The sequence below is a fragment of the Pholis gunnellus genome (genome assembly GCF_910591455.1).
Source record: "Pholis gunnellus genome assembly, chromosome: 1".
Classification (NCBI taxonomy): Eukaryota; Metazoa; Chordata; class Actinopteri; order Perciformes; family Pholidae; genus Pholis; species Pholis gunnellus.
Window position 1 is genome coordinate 26,663,911 of NC_136528.1, and position 24,456 is coordinate 26,688,366.

A 24,456-nucleotide genomic window follows, 5' to 3' on the forward strand; every position below is an offset into this window, starting at 1 on the left:
AAAAAACTATCCTTGAGTCACAAGTTTTCACTGCCATAAAATATTTGCTTATGTGACCAGGGGATATATTGGACCATCTCAGTTATTTTTACTCATACAACACACGATAGTAGAGATAAAGTAGATAAATATAATTAGAAATATCCAACCATTCTTCCCTTTGTGGAAACAATGGGAATGGGGCTGTATAAAATACAAGAACTGTCAATCAGGGGGTGGAGGGAAACTAGCTACCCAGCTGGGGAAATTTAAGGGAAAGTCACAGTCTAGACCAATGCACATTGGTGGTGAAATGCCATATACACAAATTAAAAAGGTGAAGTGCAAGATGCAAACACAGCAGACACAATGCTGTGTAATAGAAAGAGTTTTTACTCTGCGTACTAGGCCCCGGCTTTAACAGGCCTCTGACCCCCACTTCCTTGTTCAAGTTCTGGCCTTGAGCAGTGGTAGATGGGAAATATAAACATTTACTACCATTAAGAAAAATCCACCTCAAAACTGACAGACATGCATACAGATTGAAACTATGCACAACAGTCACCGAAGGGGTTACATCAGCAGGAACAGGCATTCACCCCTTTATCATCAGCCACCACAATCCAGGAAGTGTGTTGGTAATCAAGAGAAAATCTGGCCTATACATTAAAACCGTCAACCCTCCAAGCCGTATACAAGACACCAATACATACAAATAAAAGAAACAAAAGCAGCTCAAATCAACTCACCACAGGAATGAGGGGAAAGTGTCTTTGCAGTCTGACTGGTTTACCTGCATGTTTATAGAGGAGCATGAATGAGCTACACCTATTGTCTATTGGAACCCTATCAGGCTCACTTAAGGTGGACTGACCTTTAAGGTGGGTCAGCTAACCCTACCACACTTAAATCAGCCATGTTGTAAACAGTGATGTAAAACAGGTTTTTCATCCAAGTCCTGTCATTGAAGTGTTGTGAACATACCTGTAATTAATGTTTAAAAACGACTGATTGGGCCCTTAACACAAAAATTAACACAAATCTGTATTAGATTTAGGATATAAATGGTTGTTATAGTTCCCCCTCAAAAAAGTCCGTTTCACAGCATTTATTTTAATCAAGGCCACATAGGGCCATCAGTCAACAAGAATGCCGGGTAACATTAAAGCCATAGAAGGCCTTGCATCTGTTGAATATATTCTTCGGTTTTAGATTTCTCCCCACTCAGTTCAGAAGCCTCCGCATTGTCCTGTTGCAGACGGCGCATGATGTCCTTGGCGATTCGCATGCTGGCAGCCTGTCCCCCGGCCAGGTTGACCGCATGAGGTCCAACCTGTGTGTGTGTGGGGGGGGGGGGACATAAGCGACACGGACTCTGTGAAACAATTGTACAAATTGTTGTTGAGACCTATTTTGTGCCCACCAAAACACTCTGTATAAGACCTGCCTGAAGAGCTGTGTACTGCCCCATCAGGTAGAAGGGGCACCCTTCTGCCCACTGCAAGCTCTCTGATATGCACGGCCAGCCGTCTATCACCTTCATGGAGGGACAACCAATGCATCCGTTAGTGTCGCCTTGTTCAGGTTACATCATAAAAGATGAATCCATTGCTCTTATCTCTGCATCCCTCCGGTAATTAAAATTAAAAAAACAAAAAACAAACACAACTTTTTGTCTGTCCTTAATATACATAGACAATGTATATCAAAAACATTTGTATGGCCGACCCACCTGGAGGGGGAATTCCTTCATCACTTCAGATAGCAAGGGGTCCTGTTTGACATCAAGTTTGCAGCCGGTGGCGAGCCAGATCATATCTCCGGTCCAGTGGTCCCCAGTGCTGAGTGAGACACTCCAGGCCTGGCTCCTGTAGCACCAGCTGGCATCACTCACCTGGACAGTCGCATGAGATTCAGGTAAAAAAACCTTCCATCCATCACACCCTCAACCTTACACCCTACGGGACGCTCATGCACTGCTACCTGACAGTACGTCTTCACGTCTACCCGTCCATTCAGGATGAATGGCTGCAGGTGGACGTAGGCCTCCGGGGTGACGGCGCCTCCTTTCCTCGCCTGGCGAATCATAGCCAGCCGTTTGTGGAGGCTCCGCTCATTGTAGAACTGCCTCAGGTAGGCTTGGCCATCCATCTTGATGCCGTGCTCCACGTGCGAGTAACGGCCCACCAGGCTCTCCACGTCGCCCACATCAAACTGCTTTAACTGCAGGAGAAACAATGAGGACTGATGCGCTTGTGCTGGAGGCCGACAGGTACATCTACATTTATGGTTGGTCTACATGCAGCTTCACACTGTCACTAGACCTGGAGGTGCTTCCTCATGACCCATGTCACATGGCTGGCACCTTGCTGCAGGGCAATTGAGACGACATGAGCGCTGGTCAGACCTCCACCAACTACCATTACTCTCTGCCCTGCCTCACACACTACACACAAGTCTACACACACAAACAGCACTTGTAAAGGAAAGTGTTGCGTGGAGGACGTGGGATCAAATAACCACTGAAGTGTGCCGAAGCACGGAAACCTCAGGTGAAAGCAAAGTTGTATTCATTATTATGGAAAAAAAACAAAAACACTGGTAAAGGGGCATTCCGTTTTAAAATAATGCTTAAACATTGTTTCCCTGTAGAGCTTTTCTGTATTATTTTGATGTAACATAATTCTCAGAGGAAAGCTGACTTACCTTGAGTCTCTTTCTGTGTCGGACTCTCTGTGTCTTTGAGTTTTTGCCGAGCAGTCGGCAGGTGGTGCATGAGGTGCACTGTGTGGTGCAAACGCTCCTCTGGGTAGCTCTCTGCAATGCTTTTCACCCATGAAGGGATGTTTGCCATCTGGGCGCGGGTTGGACCTGTCGCCATAACGACCTGGCGGGCTTTAAGGACGATGCCCTCTTGAAGTTGGACTCGAAAATACTTCACCCTCTTCCTGTCAGTCACTCTCATGGCTTCACTCTCTTTTATCCAGCCAGCGCTGTCCTCCATCACAGGGGTGATGTGCTCCACTGTTCCCTTCAGCAGCACTTTGTCCAAGTTGTATCTCTCCACCTGCATGTTCAGATTCACCAACTCAGAAATGCTCAGATTTCAGTGCTCATGCTGCTTAATGGATAAAATCTGCAAGTATTTTTTCCATCTACTGTAAGTGAAGACATACATTTAAAAAAGACGAGTCACAAATATATAATTTCTTTTCTTTTGAAAGGGGCAATATACGGGATTCAGAGCATTATTATAGCAGCAAACAACTGTTTTCTGTGTAAAGATATATTGGAGTAATGTCTATCTGAGCAGAGAATGCAGTCGCTCCTATTCAGTGTGTTGTTATCCGAGTTCCTCCTAGCTTTGACCCTCCGATCCTCCTTTAAGGTAAGCACTGTTAGCAATATTAGCTGCTAGCCGCCAGTTCACCCGTCGACATGTTGAGAGCCTTTGAGAGGCAACAGAATTGCTCCCAATCTCATATAAAGCACCTTTAAAGTGTCATGTGTCATTTTGGAGGTAATGCAACGCCAGGAGTATCGTCAAATATTTTTGTTTAATGCAAGCTGGTGTCTGCTTGCATTAAAGCTATCTGTCTGTTCTTTCTTTGACTTTAGATTGCAGAACACACTCACAAATATACTGATCTAACCTGATCTTTAAAGAAATCCACACTTAGTTTGGTCCCTGGCAGACTGAAGGATAAACTCTTCTTGAGTGTTGAGGTGATGTTGAGACGTTTCCTCTCCTTCCTGCCGAGCCTCATGTCGTTGAAAAATGCGTTTTCGTCCAGAATGTAAACCTGGTCTGGGAGACTGTGAAGCTCCGCAGAGCGATCAGACTTTAAAACAAACTCCTGCAGGGCTGTCTGACGAAGAAATCACACACACACACACACACACACACACATGTGCTTATTTACATCCGTACTGTAAAAGCACTTTCGTGGCTTCCACTTCAGGGGAAGTTGTTTGTGTTTCTACCTTATTGAGAGGGTCTGAGTGCACAAGTGTGTGTGAGCGCAGATGAGGGATGTTCAGAGCTGTGAACTGTCTCTCCCACAGAGCGGTCCACGCCCCATAAGAATCCACCACTCGGAGACTCATTGGGGGAAAGTCGACCCTTTCTGATATCGTCGACTTTGCTAGTCGCTCCTCCAGTGTCAGGCCTGCAGACACTAATCACAAAGAACAAAATAACTGAACTGTGAGTGCGTCACATGTATGTCAAAATGAAGAAGTAGTAACAGTGACAAAGGATCATTCATTTGTTGTGTGCCTTATTTGTAATGTAGCCCGGTTCCACAACATTTTCTATTTAATGAATGAAGTCTGATTATCAAGCTGATACGAAACTCATTCCTGCCAGGAAGATCAACAGTGCAGCCGATCAGCCAGTCGGCATCTATAGGCCTAATACATCAAAATATTTTGTTACAAGTCAGAATTAATAGAAACAAATAGGAAGTGATGAGTTACTACATCAAGATATAGCATAACAATTTCTGGTTATTAGATAATAACTAGAAATAATGACTTTTGCATCTGTATACGCCAACTAATGACTATTTTCATCATTGATTAATCTGCCAATTATTTTCTCAGTGATTTGATTTATGAATAGTTTGGCAAATACCATTTTTTTTACAGAAAACTGAAAAAATATTCTTCAGAATCTTCCGGAGCCCAAATGAACGTCTTCAAAATATCTAATTTTGTCCGACCAACAGTCCAAAACCCCAGAATAAAGATTTTTATTGCAAAAGTTCCAAGAGAGCAGCAAATCCTCACAATTTAGAAACTGGAGGCAATGTTTGACTTAAACAATGAATCGATCATCAACTTGATGATAGTCGATTAACTGACCAATTGATTCACCTCTAAGTGAAATAATTACTAAGTCAAAACTGTAAACTTCTATAAAAATTGAATATATATGATTTAGTGAGTGAAACCCAGCTCATGGTACCAGCTGTCGCCCCCCTCTTCTTCCTGCCACCGCAGCGTTTGTTGTTGGAGGTTTCTGGGTTTGCCTGAGGCCCTGGAGGGTCCGAGGAGGTGGGGGAGAGGTGTAAGTCATGTCCGGGGTCTGAGTTTGGATCAGGGTCAGAGTTGGATAGCAAGCTAGCGAGGGTCATGGCATGAGGGCCGCCCCCTATTATCAACACATCGAGTATCTCCATCTGAAACACACACAGACACAATACAGACAGGACAGTGCTGATGTAGTTAGAAACAAGGGTGGGACGGTTACTTGTACTTTCAAAGCCAGAGTCAGTTCCTTAAAATGTCACATGTGTGTCACTCTGAGGCTATGACGGTGACATTTCTTTAGTGAATAGTGTCACCAGTGTTTAGTACAGTATTCATTTCAAATTCAATCGCAGATGCAAACAAATTCAAACATATTTACTGCACCTCGAAAGGGAACGCCACAAAAATCAATTCATTTTTTTACTTTTTTCTTCACAGACATAGTTTCTATGAAATAAACACTCTCTATGAGTTATTCCTAAAACTCAAAACTACACATTTCAAACAACACATCGTGACAAAGCTTTGTCTGATCATTTGAAATAGTGTGTTAATTAATGTGCTTCAAACTTTATCATCCCATCCGCACACTGTGTGTTAAACCAAGTGAAATGCACTGCAGAGGTCAACGTTACTCGACACCTTCAGCTGCTACAACGATGAAACGTTTCTCAGCCCATGCAGTATATATACTCTATACAGTTTATGTTCAGTGCATCACAATACCTGCTTGAGTTTGGATCCTCAACTTGTGCCAGCCTCTGAGACGGTGGAAACGTGCTGCACTGAGCGGTGGCGGACCTCAAAATCTTTGCGACAGTGGCGTGTGCTTCTCATGTAACTCAATCCCCCTCAGCGCCTACAGATTTAGCTGGACTGGAAATAGCTTCAGTGTTTGTTTGTGTGTGCTTGTATGAATTTAGTAGCACAACTCATCCCTGTATTAAAGCAGTACTTTACTTCAACTTTCAGAGCCTATTTCAGAACCCTTCCCGACCACTGAAACATTTTCAAATTTGTTGATTTTGAATGACTGTGATGAACTTTTTAAAGTATTTCTTTATGTGTTGAGAAAATTCTCCTACTTCTTAAGCTAAATAAACTTAAAAAGCCTCTTGGATCAGGTGGAAACAGCTGAAAACAGGGCTGTCTTTCTTTTTGTGGTTCCCACAGGACAGCAACGCTACAAACGTGAAGATCATCTGACAGAATATGATGCATTGCTGTAGATTAAAATAACCAACAGTTAAAAACCTCTACAGCAGTAAAATGCAACATCACATTAATGCAGCAGATATATACAGTATATAATAGTAAAACACATACAGGGAACATTTGACCTCATAATGAGTACTTGATACTTGATGTACATTGTGCTTATAATACTTACAATACTTTTACTAAAGTAAGCTTTGGAATGCAGGACTTTATCTTGTGGGGTATTTTCAGAGTGTGGTATTAGTACGAGTAGTATACAGAATACAATATTTTTAGATACTGAGCAGGTGCACTCACTGAAAGCAGATCACCGTAATTTCGTCAAATAAAAGTAAAAAAGTTCAAACATTAAGGCTATATAAGCATTTCTTGCTTACTATATTCACCCTTTAATAAAATACCAGCCTGACGTAAAAGTAACAAACTGGCTATGACAGTTTGTGAAGAACCGTTAATGATTGCTTCCGTTTCTAGTTGGACAGTTCATTGTAGAAGCACACATAGTATAAATATATATCCACTACCGAGTTATTTACTGTCACAGAGGAAGTCATAGCCTTTCAGTAGTTCCTATGCGTGATATAAACCATAATTTCCTCTTATTTCTGTGAACTGTAATAGCGTTGAGGTTATTGGTATTGCCAAAAACCAAGGAAGTGAACTTCCAGTAATCGAATATGAATAAAAAAGGGTTTTATATGACATGCAGTACAGTAAAGAATGAGGAGTGTGAGTGTCAGATAACGTCACTTGTCTTCTAACTTTCATTAGTGAGACCTTTGCTGGTGTTAGTGAATGGTGACATGTAGAAAATGTACAGAAACAGATGAACTCTCTCCTCAAGTTCTGTTTTCTAACAATGAAAACAAAAAATCAGACAATGTGTCCCCGATTTCATTTAAGATTTACTAATCTTCATTCACTTCCTCTTCTGACATCAGTTCCACGTTCATCACTGTGTCAGTGGCCTTTCAGTTCTACTTCCCCCTTCTGTTCATGCAAAGCAGAAGCAGGAACACGCTGGAGGCTTTAAAGCGCCAGCGCTTTCCCTGGTGTCGGCTTCAGTCTTTTGCTTTATCAGCAGCGGACACTGGCAGCACCATGGATCTGGAGGTGGGTAACGCAATCTTTAACACAGAGCACCGACATATGTGAGAAGCATTTAAAAAAATATGATTGTGTATATTGCATTGAAGCGTTAAGTTTGTTTATTTGTTTCTAAACGTCAGGATTCTGTTAAGGGAGGCGTGCTGATCGTCCACCACATCCATGAGGGAAAGCACCAGTACAAAGTGGAAAATGTGAAGTACAAAAAAGCGCGTGAAAAAGCGTTTGTCAGGTATAAATCAGACACGGTGTTTAACAGACTTTTTGTTGTTGAGGATAAAACAAAAGAGTAGGAATGATGTTATTTGAAAAGCACTTTTTAAGCACGGACCACAAAGTGCTTTAGATTAAATCTAACAAAAAAATTAAAAAGGAAAATATACCATACAGGATGCTGTAGAAAACAATAGCTAAATGGAACATTAAACATTTTTTTTTTAATAAATTGATAAAAGGCTTTCTAAAAGTAAAGATTTTATTTCATCAAAAACAAGATGAAAGAGAATACTAAAAAGAAACTCCGGCATACAAATAGGTGAGTGAACAGAAATGTGTTTTCAGACATGATTTAAAGCTCAAACAGCAGAACTGGAAGACTGGTTAATAAGGAATACATTATAATGGGGTTTATAGATAAAAAAAAAGTATTGGTTTTCATAAGTAGACCTGAAACTATTTTGACAATCAAAAACATCATCATTGTGTCCTTTGATCAGACTTGATTGACAACAACCAGCCAGCTGTCATCAGATTTAGATTTAAATGTTTCTAAATCCTGATTGTACAACAGGAGGGGGTGACATCACCATGAAAAAAACCCCAGAAATACAGACCTCTTTAATGTGAATGAACCAAAACTATTAATACTTTAGCAGAAACCTGTGTTAAAACCAAATTACTTAAATAAAGAGTCTGGTTGACTAATAAAGTTCACAGGGCCTTTAATGACTTATTTCTAACTTTCTAAGAGATGATCAGGTCTGCAGTTTTAAAGATGAAAAAGTTGTAATAAATGGATTTTGATCCAGATGCTCTGTCGCTCTCTTTAGAAGGTGAAGTGGTTCCAACTTTGAGGTGTAATATTAATTCAGCAGCAACAGTTTCTTTATTTTTCAAGGTAAAAGCGAAAGATTACAGCAAACACAGAGTAGCCAAATGGATGGAGTTTCCACTATTAATGGCTTATAACACAGTTTGTTAACATTAATAAAGTAATTACTTACAATTAAAAAGCCTTAATAAAATATATGCCCTATATATTTAATGTTTTTTTCCCAGGAGAGGGGACAAACTGATGCAGGTAAACGACATGGACCTGCAGGATCTCACACCGGAGGAATTGGCACAGTCGTTAGCTAAAGATAATCCGAAGCTGGTGAGTTGGGCTTCCACAGTCTTGCACATCAAACATCACGTTTGTGTTTTAGATGTATATATACTGTATAGTTATATTGTTATACTGAATATACATGTGGCTGTTCACACGCAAAAACATTTCATGTTAAGTCTTTTCACAATAGTAATTGTACCTGTTTGTATCCTGTTAGTGATTGGAATGAATGAACATGAAACTTAAGGTGAACTTTGCTGACATCTGTTGATGTTCATAGCTCAACATCACATGGTATTTTAGTGTTCACCAGAGAAAGAACACACACATTGTCACTTTGACAGTAGCTGTGTTGTTAGGTGTTTTAAGGTGGAGTTTTCACACAAAGTGAATACTCAGTCTGACCCCACGTCCACTTCCACTCTCCCCCTCCCTCCGGTCTTCAGACGTTGCACAAGGCCAGCAGGATGAAGGAGCACACTGAGCAGTTCTTCCCAGCTGAGGACACCTTACATCCCTTCTCCAAGGAATCCACAGTACTCAGTTTCAGCATGGAGATGAGGAGGGTGGAAGACCTGAAGCAGAGTGAACTGGTGCAGGACGGGGACGGAGAGGAGAATGTTTGCCAACCTGAAAATGAGGGGAATGGGGAGAGGGGGGATCTGCTCATCATATCCATGAAGAAAACCAGCATCTCCGTGGTGAGCGGGAGGGGCTGCGACAGCGGGAGCCCCTGTCAGGGATGCCATGGGACAGGATGTACCTTTAATGATGTTGTCATGGTGTCCGAATCCAGCAAGGTTACACTTGGTGAGAAAGCTGTGCTTCAGTCTCCAATCTTCCTTTCTATCCGTCTAATTCTATTTATACAGATAGTCTCACTGAGATCAGGATACATTTGTTCAACATAGGAAAGAAAAAATACATGATACAGTCCAGTGACAACCACGGATTTCCAAAAACGCTTTGGAATTCAGAAAAACTGGAGGATTAAGTTCTCGTTTATTGTTTTTTGTAAGCTAAATTAACTGATGAAATGGTCTCATGAAAAGCTGACCTCTTGGGTTTAAATGTTTTAGACAGGTCAAGAAAACAGTCAGAAGTTATATATAAATCTGATCAGAGACCAGAAACATGTGCAGTGCAACTCCCTACACATTCATACACAGATAAAATAGGTAGTGAGGGATTAATCACCCCTGTTTGTGTTTTTCGTCTGAAAGGGTTATGACCCATGAACCACATGCCCTTTGTTTGATTGTTCCCTGTGTCCCTGTGCTCAGTTGCAAGAGGAGGTGGAAGTTTCAGTCAGCTAAAGTCGTTAAACACTCCAATCGAACATTTGGCCACTCATCAATACCTCAGAGGTCTCTGCTCAGAGAAGGCTATCTATGCTTCACCGAACCCAGGTTTGTCATTCGGAGCAGCACGCGGCAACACAGCACCTACTGATACATTTACAGTAACCACAAATGTAGTTTTCAATTGATTTGTGAAATTCTTTGTTTGTTTACATATCTTTTTTCGTGTCCAGAGGAGATGACCATCTACTACTACAAGTCAACCAGTTTCTTTTCCTTCAAGGGACAACCAGTGGTCCTAAACTTTAGCAAGTCCAACTGCTTCCTCAGGTGCTGCAAGGAAGGGGACAGGGTGTTCCTACAAGTGGAGGTAATACCTGTTACTGTGTGAGTTCATGTACACATAGTTAGATTTAAGATGCATCAAGCTGACTTTTGCTCTAGAGCTTTCCTGAAATGTATAACAACTATTACATGGACTTCCATGAAGTTTGACATTCATGGTCCCCAGAGGATGACTTTGGTGATCCTCCTTCTTTTCCTCTAGCGCCACTGTGAGGTTAACATGTGTGGTTTTGAGTGAAATGTCTCGATGGACTATTGGATGGATTGCCATTCATGTCCCCTACAGGATGATTTTCTTTAGATGTGTTTTACTTGATGATGGTACTCAATACAAGGGTTAGGGAATCACCAAAATCATCAAGATTCATCACCTGAGAACCAAGAATGTATTGTGAAAATGTGCGTCAATCCATCTGGTAGATGTCGAGAGCCTTCACTAGATTTAAATTTAACACTACTGCTGGTCGATGAAAGTCAGGGGACCACCAAGGTTAGGAGAAGGCATCCTCATTGCACCACGAACCATGATGACATTTTAATGGCAATTCATCTGAAAAAGAGGGAAGTAGTTACTGTCAGACGAGTTTCATTCATTACAATAGATCAGCCAAAAATAGAATAATTTCCCCTTATGTTGGCATTCTTCACGGTCACAGAATGTCATGGAAACAGCCCTCACTCCATATAACAACATGCGTCTGTCTATTGGGCTATATGCATGTTTTAGTACTGATTAGGTTCGAAAAAGTGCATTTGATGAAGATTTAGTATCTAAATATAACTGAAAACCCAAAGTGAAGGTGTGGGAACTTAACCTGGTATTTAGACTACTTGTCAGAAATGACTTGCTCCCACCTCTGAAAAATATGTACTGGCAAAGGTTTGAGGACACTGATATGTAACTAAGTAATACGTATCAAGTCTACAGTCATGCGTGACTCTGTGAGGCTGTAAGCACAGCGGTGGTTTGGGCTTATTACTAACATCAGCATGCTGGCATTGCTCAGAGTGGCAATGCTAACATGTTAATGTTTAGAAGGTATGTTTACCCACCATCTTAGCTTAGTGTGTTAGCATGCTAATATTCGCAAATAAGCACTAAACACAAAGTTCAGCTGAGGCTGATGGGAACGTCAGTTATTTTTCAGGTATTTGGTTAGCATGTTGAAGAGCAATCTGTCGTCTCCGTGACGGATGTCCACATGTCTGTTGTTGCTGTAGACTTGCGAGAAGCAGAGGCTGAAGAAGATCTCCAAGAGTGACGAGAGCGCCCTCTCCTTCGTCTTCTACATGAAGACCGAGGGGACCAAACAGCGGAAGTTTGAGTCAGCGCTGCACGGCGGCTGGTTCATCCAAATAGACACCAACAACTCAGTGGAAGCGGCAACTCAGGGTAGAATGACCGGTGAAGAATCGTTCCTCTTCATCATTCAGACTTGAGGGAGACTCAAGACGTATTCTCAGTCAGGTTTACCACTAAAATTCACATGCGGATTTTCTTTGGGACTTGACATTAAACAAAAGAAAAACATGAGAGGAGCTCTTTTGTTTGACCCACCTGGGCCAGTGACAGAAAACCCACGTCACTGTGTCAAATTCTGCTATTGCAGAAGTGCGTAGATATGTATCATACAACTATATCTTATGAAAAAATGTTTAGTGTGTGTGTGTAAGCGTGTAATTAGTTTTGTTGTTTACGGTGACCTTTCAAGCTGATTGTTGTTGTTGTTTTTTGTTTTTAACAAGTGTTAATATTTTGTGTTGCGATGTACATTATATTAAACAATTTAATATTCAAAATAAAGGTGATGTGATAATAACTTTGTTTATTTAACACTTTCTGATATACATTAATAAAGAGATGTGAGTAAAATTCCATGTAATTTAAATATACACATAATACAAGGTAAATGTCCATTATTATTACAAAAAACTATACTCAAAATAGCACAGTCAAGGCAACTTAAGTGTAGTTGTACTACTATACTACTTATAGTAAGTATAATATTAGTGTGTCAAAAATAGTACACTTTGAATAGATTCACATGGACGTAAATTTTGTATACTGCAATTACCTGCAATTAAGTATACTGTTTTACAAGGATAATCACTAACCTGACAGACTAAAATGTATAACAAGTAAACACATGTTGCAGAACAACACCTTCCCTCTGTTCTTCAGTGGACTCATAAACCAGTTTGTTCATTGTCATTGTCCTCATAGGCTTTGTTAATTTCTCCATCAATGTTCGTATCGTATGGATTGTCCATGGGTTTCTTTGCAGATTTCCTACAAACACACAAGAAACACATAGTTATGTCTCACAGTTATGGAAGTAAACCAGTCCAACACCGTAGAAACAATCTCGAGACCAGAAACTCACTTCTTGCGCTCTCTGATACCGGAGATGACAAGGAAGACGCCCGCGAGCACCACGACTCCCATGACCACCCCAAACACCACCAGCCACACCTCCACCGGCTGCTCCACGGGAGGGGCGAGCGTTGCTAGGATACCCTCGAATTCCAGCGTCCGGTCATCCAATTGGAAGGCATCGTTGATTCTGCCTCGACTTAACCTGGGACCATTATAAAAATGGGTTTATTATTGCTCACACTTATCAACTGTCTGTAGTGAAAGGTCACACTGAGTGGATTATAGCAATTATAGCAATTGAACTGGAGCGCTAACAGCTCTGTGAGGCTTTCAAGATTTTGCAATTCATGAATGACTGCATCAAAATAGTTGTCGTGGTGATGCTAGATGAATTGTCAGAGAATCATGTAGCTCTGTACAAAATGATGTTCCAGTCCATCCAGTAGCTGTTGAGACTTGAACATTAACCTGTTGGTGGCGCTAGAAGAAGAGTCAGAGGATCGCCAACGTCATTAGGATTCATCGTCTGGGCACTAACGAACGTCTTGTACAACATTTTGTGGGAAATCAACCAATAGTTGTGGAGATACTTCAGTCTGGACCAAAGCGCTGGTCCGACACACCAGCATTGCCGTCAGCAGAATAAGTGTGACTAAAAATGTAATAAGCTCGGCTATTACAGCTGCTCAAACAAAACAAGTATACTGCACGCAGTGTTTTGGAACATGCCGTATGTAATCATAACACACTTGTCACATGTTGAATGTAGCTTGTCCCTCACCGTATGGCAGCCTCCACATCAACTTTTGGGATATTCGTGGAGGGACTGGTTGGGTTGGTGACCAAAATGTAGAAGGAGATCCTGGGAGTCTCATCATAGGCACGGACATTCCCTGCTCTGCTGGCACAAACCAAGAAAAGCTCTCGAACAAATGTGGTAACAAAAGATAGTCAGATGAAAGCATAAAATATCTTCATATTTGTTTGTGGTCTCAGGATGGTACCGACGTGAAGTCCAGGCTCTCGTTCTTTTGGCTGTAGTACTGCCTCAAAGCGTAAGCAATGTTGGCCTTGAAGAGGTACAGCTCGTTGGCGTTCCAGGAATACTGAAACACATTTCAGTTGATTAATATCTACCATGATATCAAACCGACTGAAGTTCACTTCAAAGGGGCAAAATACACTTCCCGTGTAGTCAGATACCCTCATTCTCCAATAACTATTCTGATAATGATTAATAATACTCACAGCTTCATCACCCATGGCAGCCTTCAAACTGAGCCTGACTTTAATGGCATCCCCTGAATCTGTAAACAAACAAAAAAAATCTAATCATTAGTTCAGTTTGATAAAAACATTTCATCAAATCTTCACTAAGCATAGCACATAACACATTTGGCTGACCGTGAATACAGCCCATGCATTTGTTTTTGGATATCATTGCATGCACTTAAACTGCCATCACATCATCTAATAGCAACCAATTACTGGCTGACCTGTACAGACAGGGACGGTGAACAGGTCTTTACAATTTGATGGAATTTTACTACAGCAAAAGTATATATCAATGATACAATCAAACTTGGTGTACACAAGCCCCCTGGACATGTGATCGACATTGTGTTACTTATAAGTCATGAAACATGAAGTAAAGAGTAAAAATTCAAGCAAGTTGCAATCACAACCATTTTTCTTCATTATGTGGTAATGTGAAATGTGGTTTGGTCATGCAAATATTTGTCACGAAAACCGTAGTGACTTAAGTCTGTGTTTTTTCTGCTTCTGCTTTTTTACTTCAGTGCACTTGTTTCAAGTGGCAGAGCAAACATTTCATCAGAAGTAATTATTACGTAATGGTGAGAGAGTTGTATATGCCTCCGGCAAAAATTTCAAATCTATCAAAAATGGTTCAAATAACTGTGTTTGGTGTGGACTTAAATGCGACATGAACTTGATATGGCAGAATAGATACACTCAACCCAGATAAGCAGTATAGAAGGGAGGCTTAAAGGAATTGCTCAGCATTTTGGGCAATATGCTTATTTACTGTTTTGCTAAGAGTAAGATGAGAAAATGTATACATATCTTCACAATGAATACAAAGCTCGAAATGGTTAGCTTAGCACACAGACTGAAACAGGGGGAAACTCCTAGCCTGGCTCTGTCCAAATGCAATAAAATCTACCCATCAGCAACTTTAAAACTCTCTAATTAACACATTATATCTGCTTTGTACATACTGTAGAAAAAGCACAGTGTAAAAAGAACACATTGTGGATTTAATGGGGGTAATGTGTCCACTATGATTATGGTATGGATGACTATGGTTGCCCTGAAAACGTCATGGTGACGACAAGACTATGCTAAATTACTGGACAAGAAATAGTCTGTCACAAAACCTCCCATAAAACCACAACGTGTTGTTTTTTACATTTTCTTTTTTTGTACAAATTAAACAACTAAGCTATGATGTGTTCATTAGCGAGCTTGAGAGGTGCTGGTACAGATCCAAGCTAGCTGTTTCCCCCAGTTCCCAGTCTCTGAGCTAAGCTAAGCTAACCAGCTGCTGGTGGTAGCATCATTATCTATCATAACTCTCGACAAGAAAGCTAATAGGCGAATTACCCGAAACAAACTTTGATCAAATTGTTTTTTATTTTAGTGGTGATAATAATCTTCAATGTAAGTATCGTTTGCACTCACATGGATGTATATCTGTCTTCCAACCTACAGTCCTGTTGTGTTTCTTGTTTTCTGCCTTCAGCCAATCATGAAGCTTTTGGAAATAATCCAACAGAGGACGGGCGTCCATCTTAAAATCACCGGATATCGTATGCAAAGCCCTGGTCCAGGACTGGGACCTTCCCAGCTCTAACATATCCCTAAAACGAAACATTGATGATAATGATGATGATGATGATGATAAATGACCTTTGCATTTCACAGGTACAACCACAACTACATCTGATTCTGTGACAGCCTTCCCAGAGGTGCAGGAAGTCGTTCGTACCTCAGTTTGGTTCCTGCTGCTGTAGAATTAGTGATGTCACATGTAGACAAGGCACCTGTATGACCAGCGGCATCGCAGAGCGCTTTCTGGAACTGGAACTGGTAGATGGTCCTCGTGAAGTACCTGTATTCACAACCAGCGGCCATCACACACACACACACACACACACACACACACACACACACACACACACACACACACACACTTAAATCTCTCTCACGGTTTTACTTCTCAGCTACTCCGTCTCGTTTGTAAAGGTGTGTGATTCTTCATTTGGCCGTATGCAGCCAACAGCCACAACCAAGAGTAAAGCTAAAAGCCATCTAAAGCATGTCTTTGTGCAGCCCTGTCTCCAACTAAAATATATTCCCATATAACTAAACTGCATTATAACTAACGACTTCATCAAGTTTAGCCTGCATAATTACTTGGTTAGGTTAAGTAAAGGATCATGGTTTGGCTTAAAATTTGTATTTTTGTTACATAATTTGAGTTATGCATGTAAATTAAAATAGTTGACTTTTGAATCTGTTAAACAGGTATTCACAGGCAAGTTTTACAGTAAGCAACTTTTTAGGGGAGGCGGGTTGGCAGGATTCTGGGCAAAATTTATCGGTATAATAGAAAAACATATAAATGTGAAAAGAAAACATGGTGAGTGCCGTAGTTCATCAGACTATTTTTTTAAAGTGCTTGATTTTGAAATGTCAAGGAATTAACGTGAGGAAATGGTTCTGCACCAAAAACTAATGTTTCTTGTTCCTTAGATCAATATGTTTTATTGAAATATGTTAAAACGTTTTTAAAATCTATTGACAACCATAACACAGACAGAACATCCAGTCACTGCTTTTGAGAAAGTAAAGATTCAGACTGGCTAAAGATAATGATCATTATTATATTACTATTATCATTAATAGTGTTACCTGATGAAAGAGTAGTCTCCAGATACATGGAACAGAGCAGGCGGGTCACAGTAGGTCTCGTCTCTCGGCACTGGCTCCACCACCCCCACCAGCTCCCTCCTGTCACGACAACAGAGAGTCAGCACTGACGCGGGCCCATGCTGTAACCGCACTGAAGCAGCCGCTGAGGTCACACAACAGGAAAAGTGACGACACTCGCCTGCAGTGTGTCCACCTCAGATTTCGTCATGACCATATTTGATTAAAGGGATTAACACGTCAGCAGGGTTGTATACAATTTACCCGTGAATTTTCACAGGCTGCATAAATGAACTGGATTATTTGCAGACACCTCATATGTCTCAGCTTACTTCATCTCCCACCAGCGCTGCATCCAATTATCCTTGGTGATTTTCCCCGCAAACACCTGCCACCTCCACTCCTCCAGCATGTAGGTGAATGGCAGCGTGGCCACGATGGTGAGCGCCTGTTTCATCAGGAAGTTGATCTCCGTATCTACAAGGCAAAAAAAAACACAAAACATTTTATGACGTAGGAAGGGAAAAGGCTCAGGAAGCTGGTCTGTACATCACTGTAGAAGTTAAGCTATGAAACAACATTTTTTTGCAGAGAAATAATATTTGTTTCTGGGACATTTCTGCGGAACTGAGAAGTGTTCAGCCCTCTGCGTTTGATATGCTGTTGATACGTGTATGTCGGACTCTATAAGTAGAAGAGAGTTTGTATAACAGTGGTTTCACTGCAGTAAACAGGTGAATGCAGGTGTGACACGGTCTGTGCTGGTGGCCACAACGGTGCTGAAGCTATTTTTATCCTACATGCCATTCGAGGGCAGCAACCCAGAGACACATTACTCATACCTGCTCTGGTTTTTTCAGAACTCAGTTCAGTCCATTTGTCACCATCGGGTGACAACTTCATATTGTGTCCAGATTGATGATTTCTATGGCTTTCGGCCCGGTGAATTGACCTTGGTTAATAGAATATTCATCAACCCTTCTTTGATTTTGAGGCTAAAAGTTAAACCTGCACTTTTTTGGCCATTTAGGGTCAGTGTAAGCTCAACATTGACATATTATCTAAATTGATGTAAAAAAAAAACGCTAGCAGACCTTTACTGACGAATATACTGTAAGTCCAATATTCACTTCCTGTTTGCTCTGTTTTGGCCACTAACTCCCAAAGGAAACGTCTGGCTTTTCAGCAGTTCAATGTTAGACCTTTTGTCACTAATTGTATCCGTCTGCTGTTTGATGCTGGTTTACACCATAGTCATTTCATCCATTGTTATTACAAAAGAATCGACTGTAGCAGCGTTCGTGTTTTGGAGAGGCAACATTTCTTTGGTTTGATAATTATCAGTGTTATCTTCAATCAGTAGTACCATTGTCATAAATGAAGTCAACAGGTAGGAGATTCAGGCTCTGCAGGTGTTTGGGCGTTGCAGCAGAGAGAGACATGATTTCTCCGACAGCCTCGTGGAACCCCTCGTTGGCGCCGTCCCTCAGGAGGTAGGACAGGTTACGGTAAGCCATCTGGTACTGGTTGTGACCCATCTCGTGGTGCACCGTGAGGAAGTCGTCCATGTTAACCTTGGTGCACATTTTGATCCTGAAGACATCACAGGCCGTTATAATGTGGGGACGAAGACGTAGCATGATGCCATATCAGATACACTGTACCAATAAAACAACATGTTTCTGATGAGTCAGACACTGAAGCCCAATGTGTTCAACATGTTTTGACGACATAGAGACTTTAGTTATCTTTATCAGCAGGAAAGAATGACTCAGAGATAAAGCAACATTATTGTTCATGTTCATATTTATGGCTCTCATGTACTGATCTATAGTTAGATAAGTGTTCTCAACACAGCACACAAAACACATTTTTGAACAAAGAGCTGCTTGTGTTTAGGTCAACCTGCTTTTTGAACATGAATATATACAGCTCTTAATATGTCTGTGGGTCTTCCTACCTAAAGTCCTCTTTGTTTCCCATGTCCCAGGCTGTGGGGTGACAGACCACCTTGCGTCCGTCCTCAGGCTTCACCAGCATGGATTTTTCCCAGAAGTTTGGGAACATCTTGTACAGGCCCACAGACATGAAGAACTCCTCTGCTTCTTTGAAAAGCTGAAGCTCAGTCCAGCCCTGAAAGTCAAATTGACATTTGACGGACAATCTCACTTCCGATAGAGGATTTTAGCGTCTTGTTACTTTAATATCTTTATCACTGCATGCGCTATAAGACTATACATTTTATCAACACAGAATATCATAATCAACTAAGTTGTACTGCACCTCCGCCAACATGGTTTTGCTGACATCAATATCTTCTTTAAGAGGGTAGGGGACTGACAGAGGGTACAGGTTGGTCCAGAATCTTCCCCACATGTCACCTGAACAATCAACACAAATTATTTCTAACTGTAAGTAATCGAAGGAGACACTGAGCTTATTCCTCCTACAGTAGACCAGTTCATTTCAGCTGAACACGGAATATATCCATTATTTCACAAAGGTTGCATGTCTTTTTCCCTGTGTTGTTACCTTTAAACAACCAAACAAATCAGTAAATATGTCTTTACCAAACATCAAAAACATGAGCACTTTAAAACTTCAAAGTACACATGTCCCTCTGCTTGTTCATCCTCTTCAATCAAACGTAAACAAAGTGTAAGTGGTAGTCACACAGGGGCAACAGAGGGAGCATACATGTTGTGTATGTGTTTATATATATATGACAACAATAAACCTAACTTTAACTAACATGCGCAAGTTCTGGACTGGGACTTAAAGGGACAGTTCACACAAAAGAAATCTAGAATACGTATATTTCCGCTTACCTGTAGTGCTATTTATCAATCTAGATTATTTCAGTGTGAGTTCAAGAAAATCAAGATAACTCAAGATAATCCACATAACCATTTCTTTCAACCATAGTCCATACATGAAACGGCTCACAACAAGGTCTGTGGATTATCGTGAGTAACCGTGTCATGATTTCTGGAAAGAGACATTGCTGTTGAGTTTTTCCAATTCATTGTTTTGGCACTTTGAGCACCACAAGCCAAGCACCATACATAGTCCCTTTATATTGGAGAGATGGCAGACATCTCTACAGCCGATACCTCCAAAACTAGGCAACTGCCACCAAAACAATCTAGATTAAAAAACGAGCACTACAGCAGGTAATACAAAAAATAAATATGTATTTTTTCTATTTTGGGGAGAACTGTCTCTTTAAAACTTCCACGTACATTCAAATCGTCCTGCTCTGAGGATGTATTCTCTATATGGTGACATTTAATGCACCGTAGGAACAAGTTATAAGGTCATTTATGATAATATTATTCTGCTGTTTCAGGCCTGAGTTACAGTACAGATTTGTTGTTACATGTTGGACTTTACAACTTGCTCTACTAGTGCACAGCAATTTTCTGTAACATTTTTCCATTTCAATACTATACACTTTTTGGGGGTGAAGCGAGACGAGACATACCCAGCAGGTGGGCTGGCAGAGGTCCTTCTGAATCAATGTGTCCTGTGTAGACCCCCATAAGCTTGGCTCTCACATAGGCATGCAGCTCCTTGTATAAGGGCATGATCTGTCAAAGAAAAAATAGTTGTTGTCGATTACTTCACACAGACAATAATAAACATACATTCCTCTTCTTGTTGATATAGGTGCTCTAACACAAGAGACATTCAATCCACTGGTATGAGACGCACCTCTTTGTATACAGAACGGACATCTTCCATCAGCTGATCTCTGGTGTACTTGTACCGGACGTCCTCCTCAATGGTCTCATAGTTATTTCTCCAGTACGCTCCATAGTCTTCAAAACCTGTGAGAGTGTGAGTCAGAGATGATCCGATCAAGAGAGAGAAAGACACATTTCAGATTACAAAAACTGTCACTACCAGAGGGTGTTTTTTTTTTAGTGTTTTCTAATTAGTTAGATGTTATGATACAGTGGGGAAAAAAAGTATTTAGTCAGCCACCAATTGTGCAAGTTCTCCCACTTAAAAAGATGAGAGAGGCCTGTAATTTTCATCATAGGTACACCTCAACTATGAGAGACAAAATGAGAAAAAAAAATCCAGAAAATCACATTGTCTGATTTTTAAAGAATTTATTTGCAAATTATGGTGGAAAATAAGTATTTGGTCACCTATATACAAACAAGATTTCTGGCTTTCACAGACCTGTAACTTCTTCTTTAAGAAGCTCCTCTGTCCTCCACTCGTTACCTGTATTAATGGCACCTATTTGAACTCATTATCAGTATAAAAGACACCTGTCCACAACCTCAGTCACACTCCAAACTCCACTATGGCCAAGACCAAAGAGCTGTCAAAGGACACCAGAAACAAAATTGTAGACCTGCACCAGGCTGGGAAGACTGAATCTGCAATTGGTAAGCAGCTTGGTGTGAAGAAATCAACTGTGGGAGCAATTATTAGAAAATGGAAGACCTACAAGACCACTGATAATGTCCCTCGATCTGGGGCTCCACGCAAGATCTCACCCCGTGGGGTCAAAATGATCACAAGAACGGTGAGCAAAAATCCCAGAACCACACGGGGGGACCTAGTGAATGACCTGCAGAGAGCTGGGACCAAAGTACCAAAGGCTACCATCAGTAACACACTACGCCGCCAGGGACTCAAATCCTGCAGTGCCAGACGTGTCCCCCTGCTCAAGCCAGTACAGGTCCAGGCCCGTCTGAAGTTTGCTAGAGAGCATTTGGATGATCCAGAAGAGGATTGGGAGAATGTCAGATGGTCAGATGAAACCAAAATAGAACCTTTTGATAGAAACTCAACTAGTCGTGTTTGGAGGAGAAAGAATGCTGAGTTGCATCCAAAGAACACCATACCTACTGTGAAGCATGGGGGTGGAAACATCATGCTTTGGGGCTGTTTTTCTGCAAAGGGACCAGGACGACTGATCCGTGTAAAGGAAAGAATGAACGGGGCCATGTATCGTGAGATTTTGAGTGAAAACCTCCTTCCATCAGCAAGGGCGTTGAAGATGAAACGTGGCTGGGTCTTTCAGCACGACAATGATCCCAAACACACCGCCCGGGCAACGAAGGAGTGGCTTCGTAAGAAGCATTTCAAGGTCCTGGAGTGGCCTAGCCAGTCTCCAGATCTCAACCCCATAGAAAATCTTTGGAGGGAGTTGAAAGTCCGTGTTGCCCAGAGACAGCCCCAAAACATCACTGCTCTAGAGGAGCTCTGCATGGAGGAATGGGCCAAAATACCAGCAACAGTGTGTGAAAACCTTGTGAAGACTTACAGAAAACGTTTGACCTCTGTCATTGCCAACAAAGGGTATATATCAAAGTATTGAGATGAACTTTTGTTATTGACCAAATACTTATTTTCCACCATAATTTATAAATAAATTCTTTAAAAATCAGACAATGTGATTTTCTGGATTTTCTTTTCTCATTTTGTCTCTCATAGTTGAGGTATACCTATGATGAAAATTACAGGCCTCTCTCATCTTTTTAAGTGGGAGAACTTGCACAATTGGTGGCTGACTAAATACTTTTTTTCCCCACTGTATGCCAGGTAACACAGCTGTTTGTCAACTGTGTTACAAGAAGCTCTTGTAAGGATCTGTCATGTATGATCACTGAACATTATCAGCTCTGTGTTTGTCCTACGCATAATCTAGAGTATTAGATTATCCATATAGTACCTTTACAAATGTAGTCTTCTTGCCAAAGTATTTCCACTGGATTATATGAAAGTGTGGTAATTATTTAAGCCATATTCAGTTTCCATCCAGAATTAGCAAGAGTATGTCATTCACACATTTAAAACATTTTACGTCATCAAGTAAACATCGGCCGTGGCAACATGTATTCTTTTTAGCTGTGTCACCGTTTAGTTTGGCAGCTTCATTCTTCAGATCCACATAGTCTTCGTAGAGAGGCCTCATTCTCTTCCCCACCTCTCTCCTCCAGCCCTCCCACACATGCAGACGCTCAAAGTAGTCCTGGCTGTTGGCCATTACATGCTCCAGGCCTGTAAACAGTTACAATGTACTGCATTTTATAAACTCATCACAGTTTTTATTGTAAATCTTAAACTGAAAAGTAACTCGTAACTCTAGCTATCAGATGAATATAGTGGAGTGGAAAGTATAATATTTCGCTCTAAAATGTAGTGGAGTAGAAGTATATAGTGGCATAAAATAGATAATACTCAAGTAAAGTAAAAGTACCTCAAAATTGTAATTGTTTAAGTGTACTTTCAGGCAGTGAACAGATGCAGGCGTGATCCTGTATTTGTCCTGTTTCCTGTTTGTTGTTCAAAATGAAAGAACTAAACAGTATCAATAATAGTGGTCAGAACATAATTCCCAAAATGCATTACAGTATCTTGGTAAAACCTCTGTTCAAAAACGTTGTCCTTTTCTCAGTGACTATGTTAATTATAAACTGCTTTATCTGACAGTAGCAGGCAGCCACGTCACCATAACCGCTCCTTATTAACAGAGTCGTACCTGGCTCCAAAGTCTGGCAGGTTTCCGGGTCGTCCATGAGACACACCGTCGCTGTGCTGTAGATTGTGCTCATTTCACTCATGACCTTACTGAGCTACAAGTAGATTTAAAAGAAAATGCAAAGATCAAATGTTTAGGTTGATGAAGCACTGAAGAAGTAGTCCAGAAGATGTGTTTTTGCAGCTTTTACAAACAATGAAAAGAGCCTATTTTAAGACTTATCCAAAAAGAACGAGTCTTACATGTTCAGCTTTTTCTGCGGATAGGGCACCAGAGCCTTTGTCTTGTAGGGAGATGAGCTGTAATTTGATTGTTGCATCATTGATCTGGTCGATGGGGAACTGCCGGGACTCCTCTGACATATTGGTGTAGAACTTGCCCCAGATTTGCCCCTGCTCTGACTGGGTAGAATGAAAAGACACACGTCAAAATACAGTTATCAATCTACAGCAGCTCCGACACAAAGGTTTCCGAATGCTCACCAGTTTGTCCGAGTTCTCCTTTGTGATGTTGGTGTTGTAGGCCCACGAGGCCAGCGAGTACTGGTACATACGCCGGGTGGCCTCCTCGTCGAACGTCTTCAGGAACACCTTCACCTTGTTCTCCAGATCTGACTGAGCAGAAACAGCGCAGGACACAGCCAGCAACGCTACGAGAACCCTAGCAGACATCTTGGCTGCTTCAGCTGCCTCCATCCAAACACACAAACAAAACTAAGTGTGAGAAGGACTCACTGTACTCTGTTATACAGTTTCAATAACCTTCTGCGCTGCCTTGGCCTTTGGACAGCAGAGTTGTAACTGAGGGTGTATCTGAGTTTTCATTAACAGATAGGAGATCACTGGGCTGTCTTCACATAAGGGGAGAGTCTGTGTCATACTTGGATACATTATCAGTCGCAAAATAGACACACGATCTCTTTCAAAAGCTGTACAGGTAGTAATTTGTATAATGAGCAAATAAAAAGGTCCGTTTCCTATAAGCCTGATAACACATTATTCTAAGTGTGTTGGCATACAATTAAAAGCCTGATGTTATGAGCAGGAAAGCAGGATGACCAATCTTTACATTATCATCAATACAATAAACATTCATCACCTTACAGTACATTAAAAAAACACCAAAAAACTTTAAATGATGAACAAACTGTAGAAGAAATTGTCACCATTGGGATTATAAGACAAGATGTATTCTTTTAAATGTCTTCTGAAAACTCATTTATATCAGTTGACTTTTTCTCAACTGATGGAATTTGTTATAAATGTTTAATTATTTGATTTGATTTAATCTCTTGGAATTGATTTAC

At 41.0% G+C, this 24,456-nt stretch overlaps 3 protein-coding genes across 3 annotated transcripts; 1 reads left to right on the forward strand and 2 right to left on the reverse strand.

Annotated features, from left to right (window-relative positions):
- Positions 1 to 1,141: 1,141 nt before the first annotated feature.
- LOC306697207 (uncharacterized protein) lies at positions 1,142 to 5,823 on the reverse strand (the record flags this gene model as incomplete). The annotated part of the gene is made up of 10 exons (XM_079160983.1): positions 5,740 to 5,823; positions 4,949 to 5,162; positions 3,964 to 4,157; positions 3,633 to 3,848; positions 2,686 to 3,046; positions 2,304 to 2,437; positions 1,963 to 2,202; positions 1,712 to 1,873; positions 1,427 to 1,516; positions 1,142 to 1,312 (listed from the first exon to the last, which is right to left on the reverse strand). The coding sequence occupies exons 2-10, from the start codon at positions 5,160 to 5,162 to the stop codon at positions 1,142 to 1,144; spliced, it is 1,782 nt and encodes a 593-aa protein (XP_079017109.1). The 5' UTR covers positions 5,740 to 5,823.
- Positions 5,824 to 7,315: 1,492 nt separating this feature from the next.
- On the forward strand, positions 7,316 to 12,025 carry LOC306715987 (uncharacterized protein). The gene is made up of 7 exons (XM_079186505.1): positions 7,316 to 7,344; positions 7,461 to 7,570; positions 8,617 to 8,713; positions 9,115 to 9,478; positions 9,952 to 10,077; positions 10,203 to 10,339; positions 11,536 to 12,025. Exons 1-7 carry the CDS (start codon positions 7,333 to 7,335, stop codon positions 11,752 to 11,754), a joined length of 1,065 nt encoding a protein of 354 aa, XP_079042631.1. The 5' UTR covers positions 7,316 to 7,332; the 3' UTR covers positions 11,755 to 12,025.
- A 101-nt stretch (positions 12,026 to 12,126) lies between these two features.
- ace2 (angiotensin I converting enzyme 2) lies at positions 12,127 to 23,928 on the reverse strand. The gene is made up of 18 exons (XM_079159231.1): positions 23,633 to 23,928; positions 23,393 to 23,551; positions 23,151 to 23,244; positions 22,526 to 22,669; positions 20,360 to 20,475; positions 20,130 to 20,235; positions 18,929 to 19,026; positions 18,606 to 18,778; positions 18,012 to 18,238; positions 16,978 to 17,122; positions 16,628 to 16,726; positions 15,702 to 15,824; positions 15,395 to 15,573; positions 13,940 to 13,998; positions 13,700 to 13,797; positions 13,473 to 13,589; positions 12,699 to 12,893; positions 12,127 to 12,604 (listed from the first exon to the last, which is right to left on the reverse strand). Exons 1-18 carry the CDS (start codon positions 23,843 to 23,845, stop codon positions 12,502 to 12,504), a joined length of 2,448 nt encoding a protein of 815 aa, XP_079015357.1. The 5' UTR covers positions 23,846 to 23,928; the 3' UTR covers positions 12,127 to 12,501.
- Positions 23,929 to 24,456: the final 528 nt, after the last annotated feature.

Coding starts and splice junctions, on each gene's coding strand:
- LOC306715987 (XM_079186505.1), top strand. Junction 8,714..9,114: donor CTAAAGATAATCCGAAGCTG/GTGAGTTGGGCT, acceptor TCCGGTCTTCAG/ACGTTGCACAAGGCCAGCAG. Junction 10,078..10,202: donor CTATGCTTCACCGAACCCAG/GTTTGTCATTCG, acceptor TTTCGTGTCCAG/AGGAGATGACCATCTACTAC.
- ace2 (XM_079159231.1), bottom strand. CDS start 23,845: ATGGAGGCAGCTGAAGCAGCCAAGATGTCTGCTAGGGTTCTCGTAGCG. Junction 23,245..23,392: donor CCGCAGAAAAAGCTGAACAT/GTAAGACTCGTT, acceptor ATCTACTTGTAG/CTCAGTAAGGTCATGAGTGA. Junction 12,894..13,472: donor GATGTGGAGGCTGCCATACG/GTGAGGGACAAG, acceptor TAATGGTCCCAG/GTTAAGTCGAGGCAGAATCA.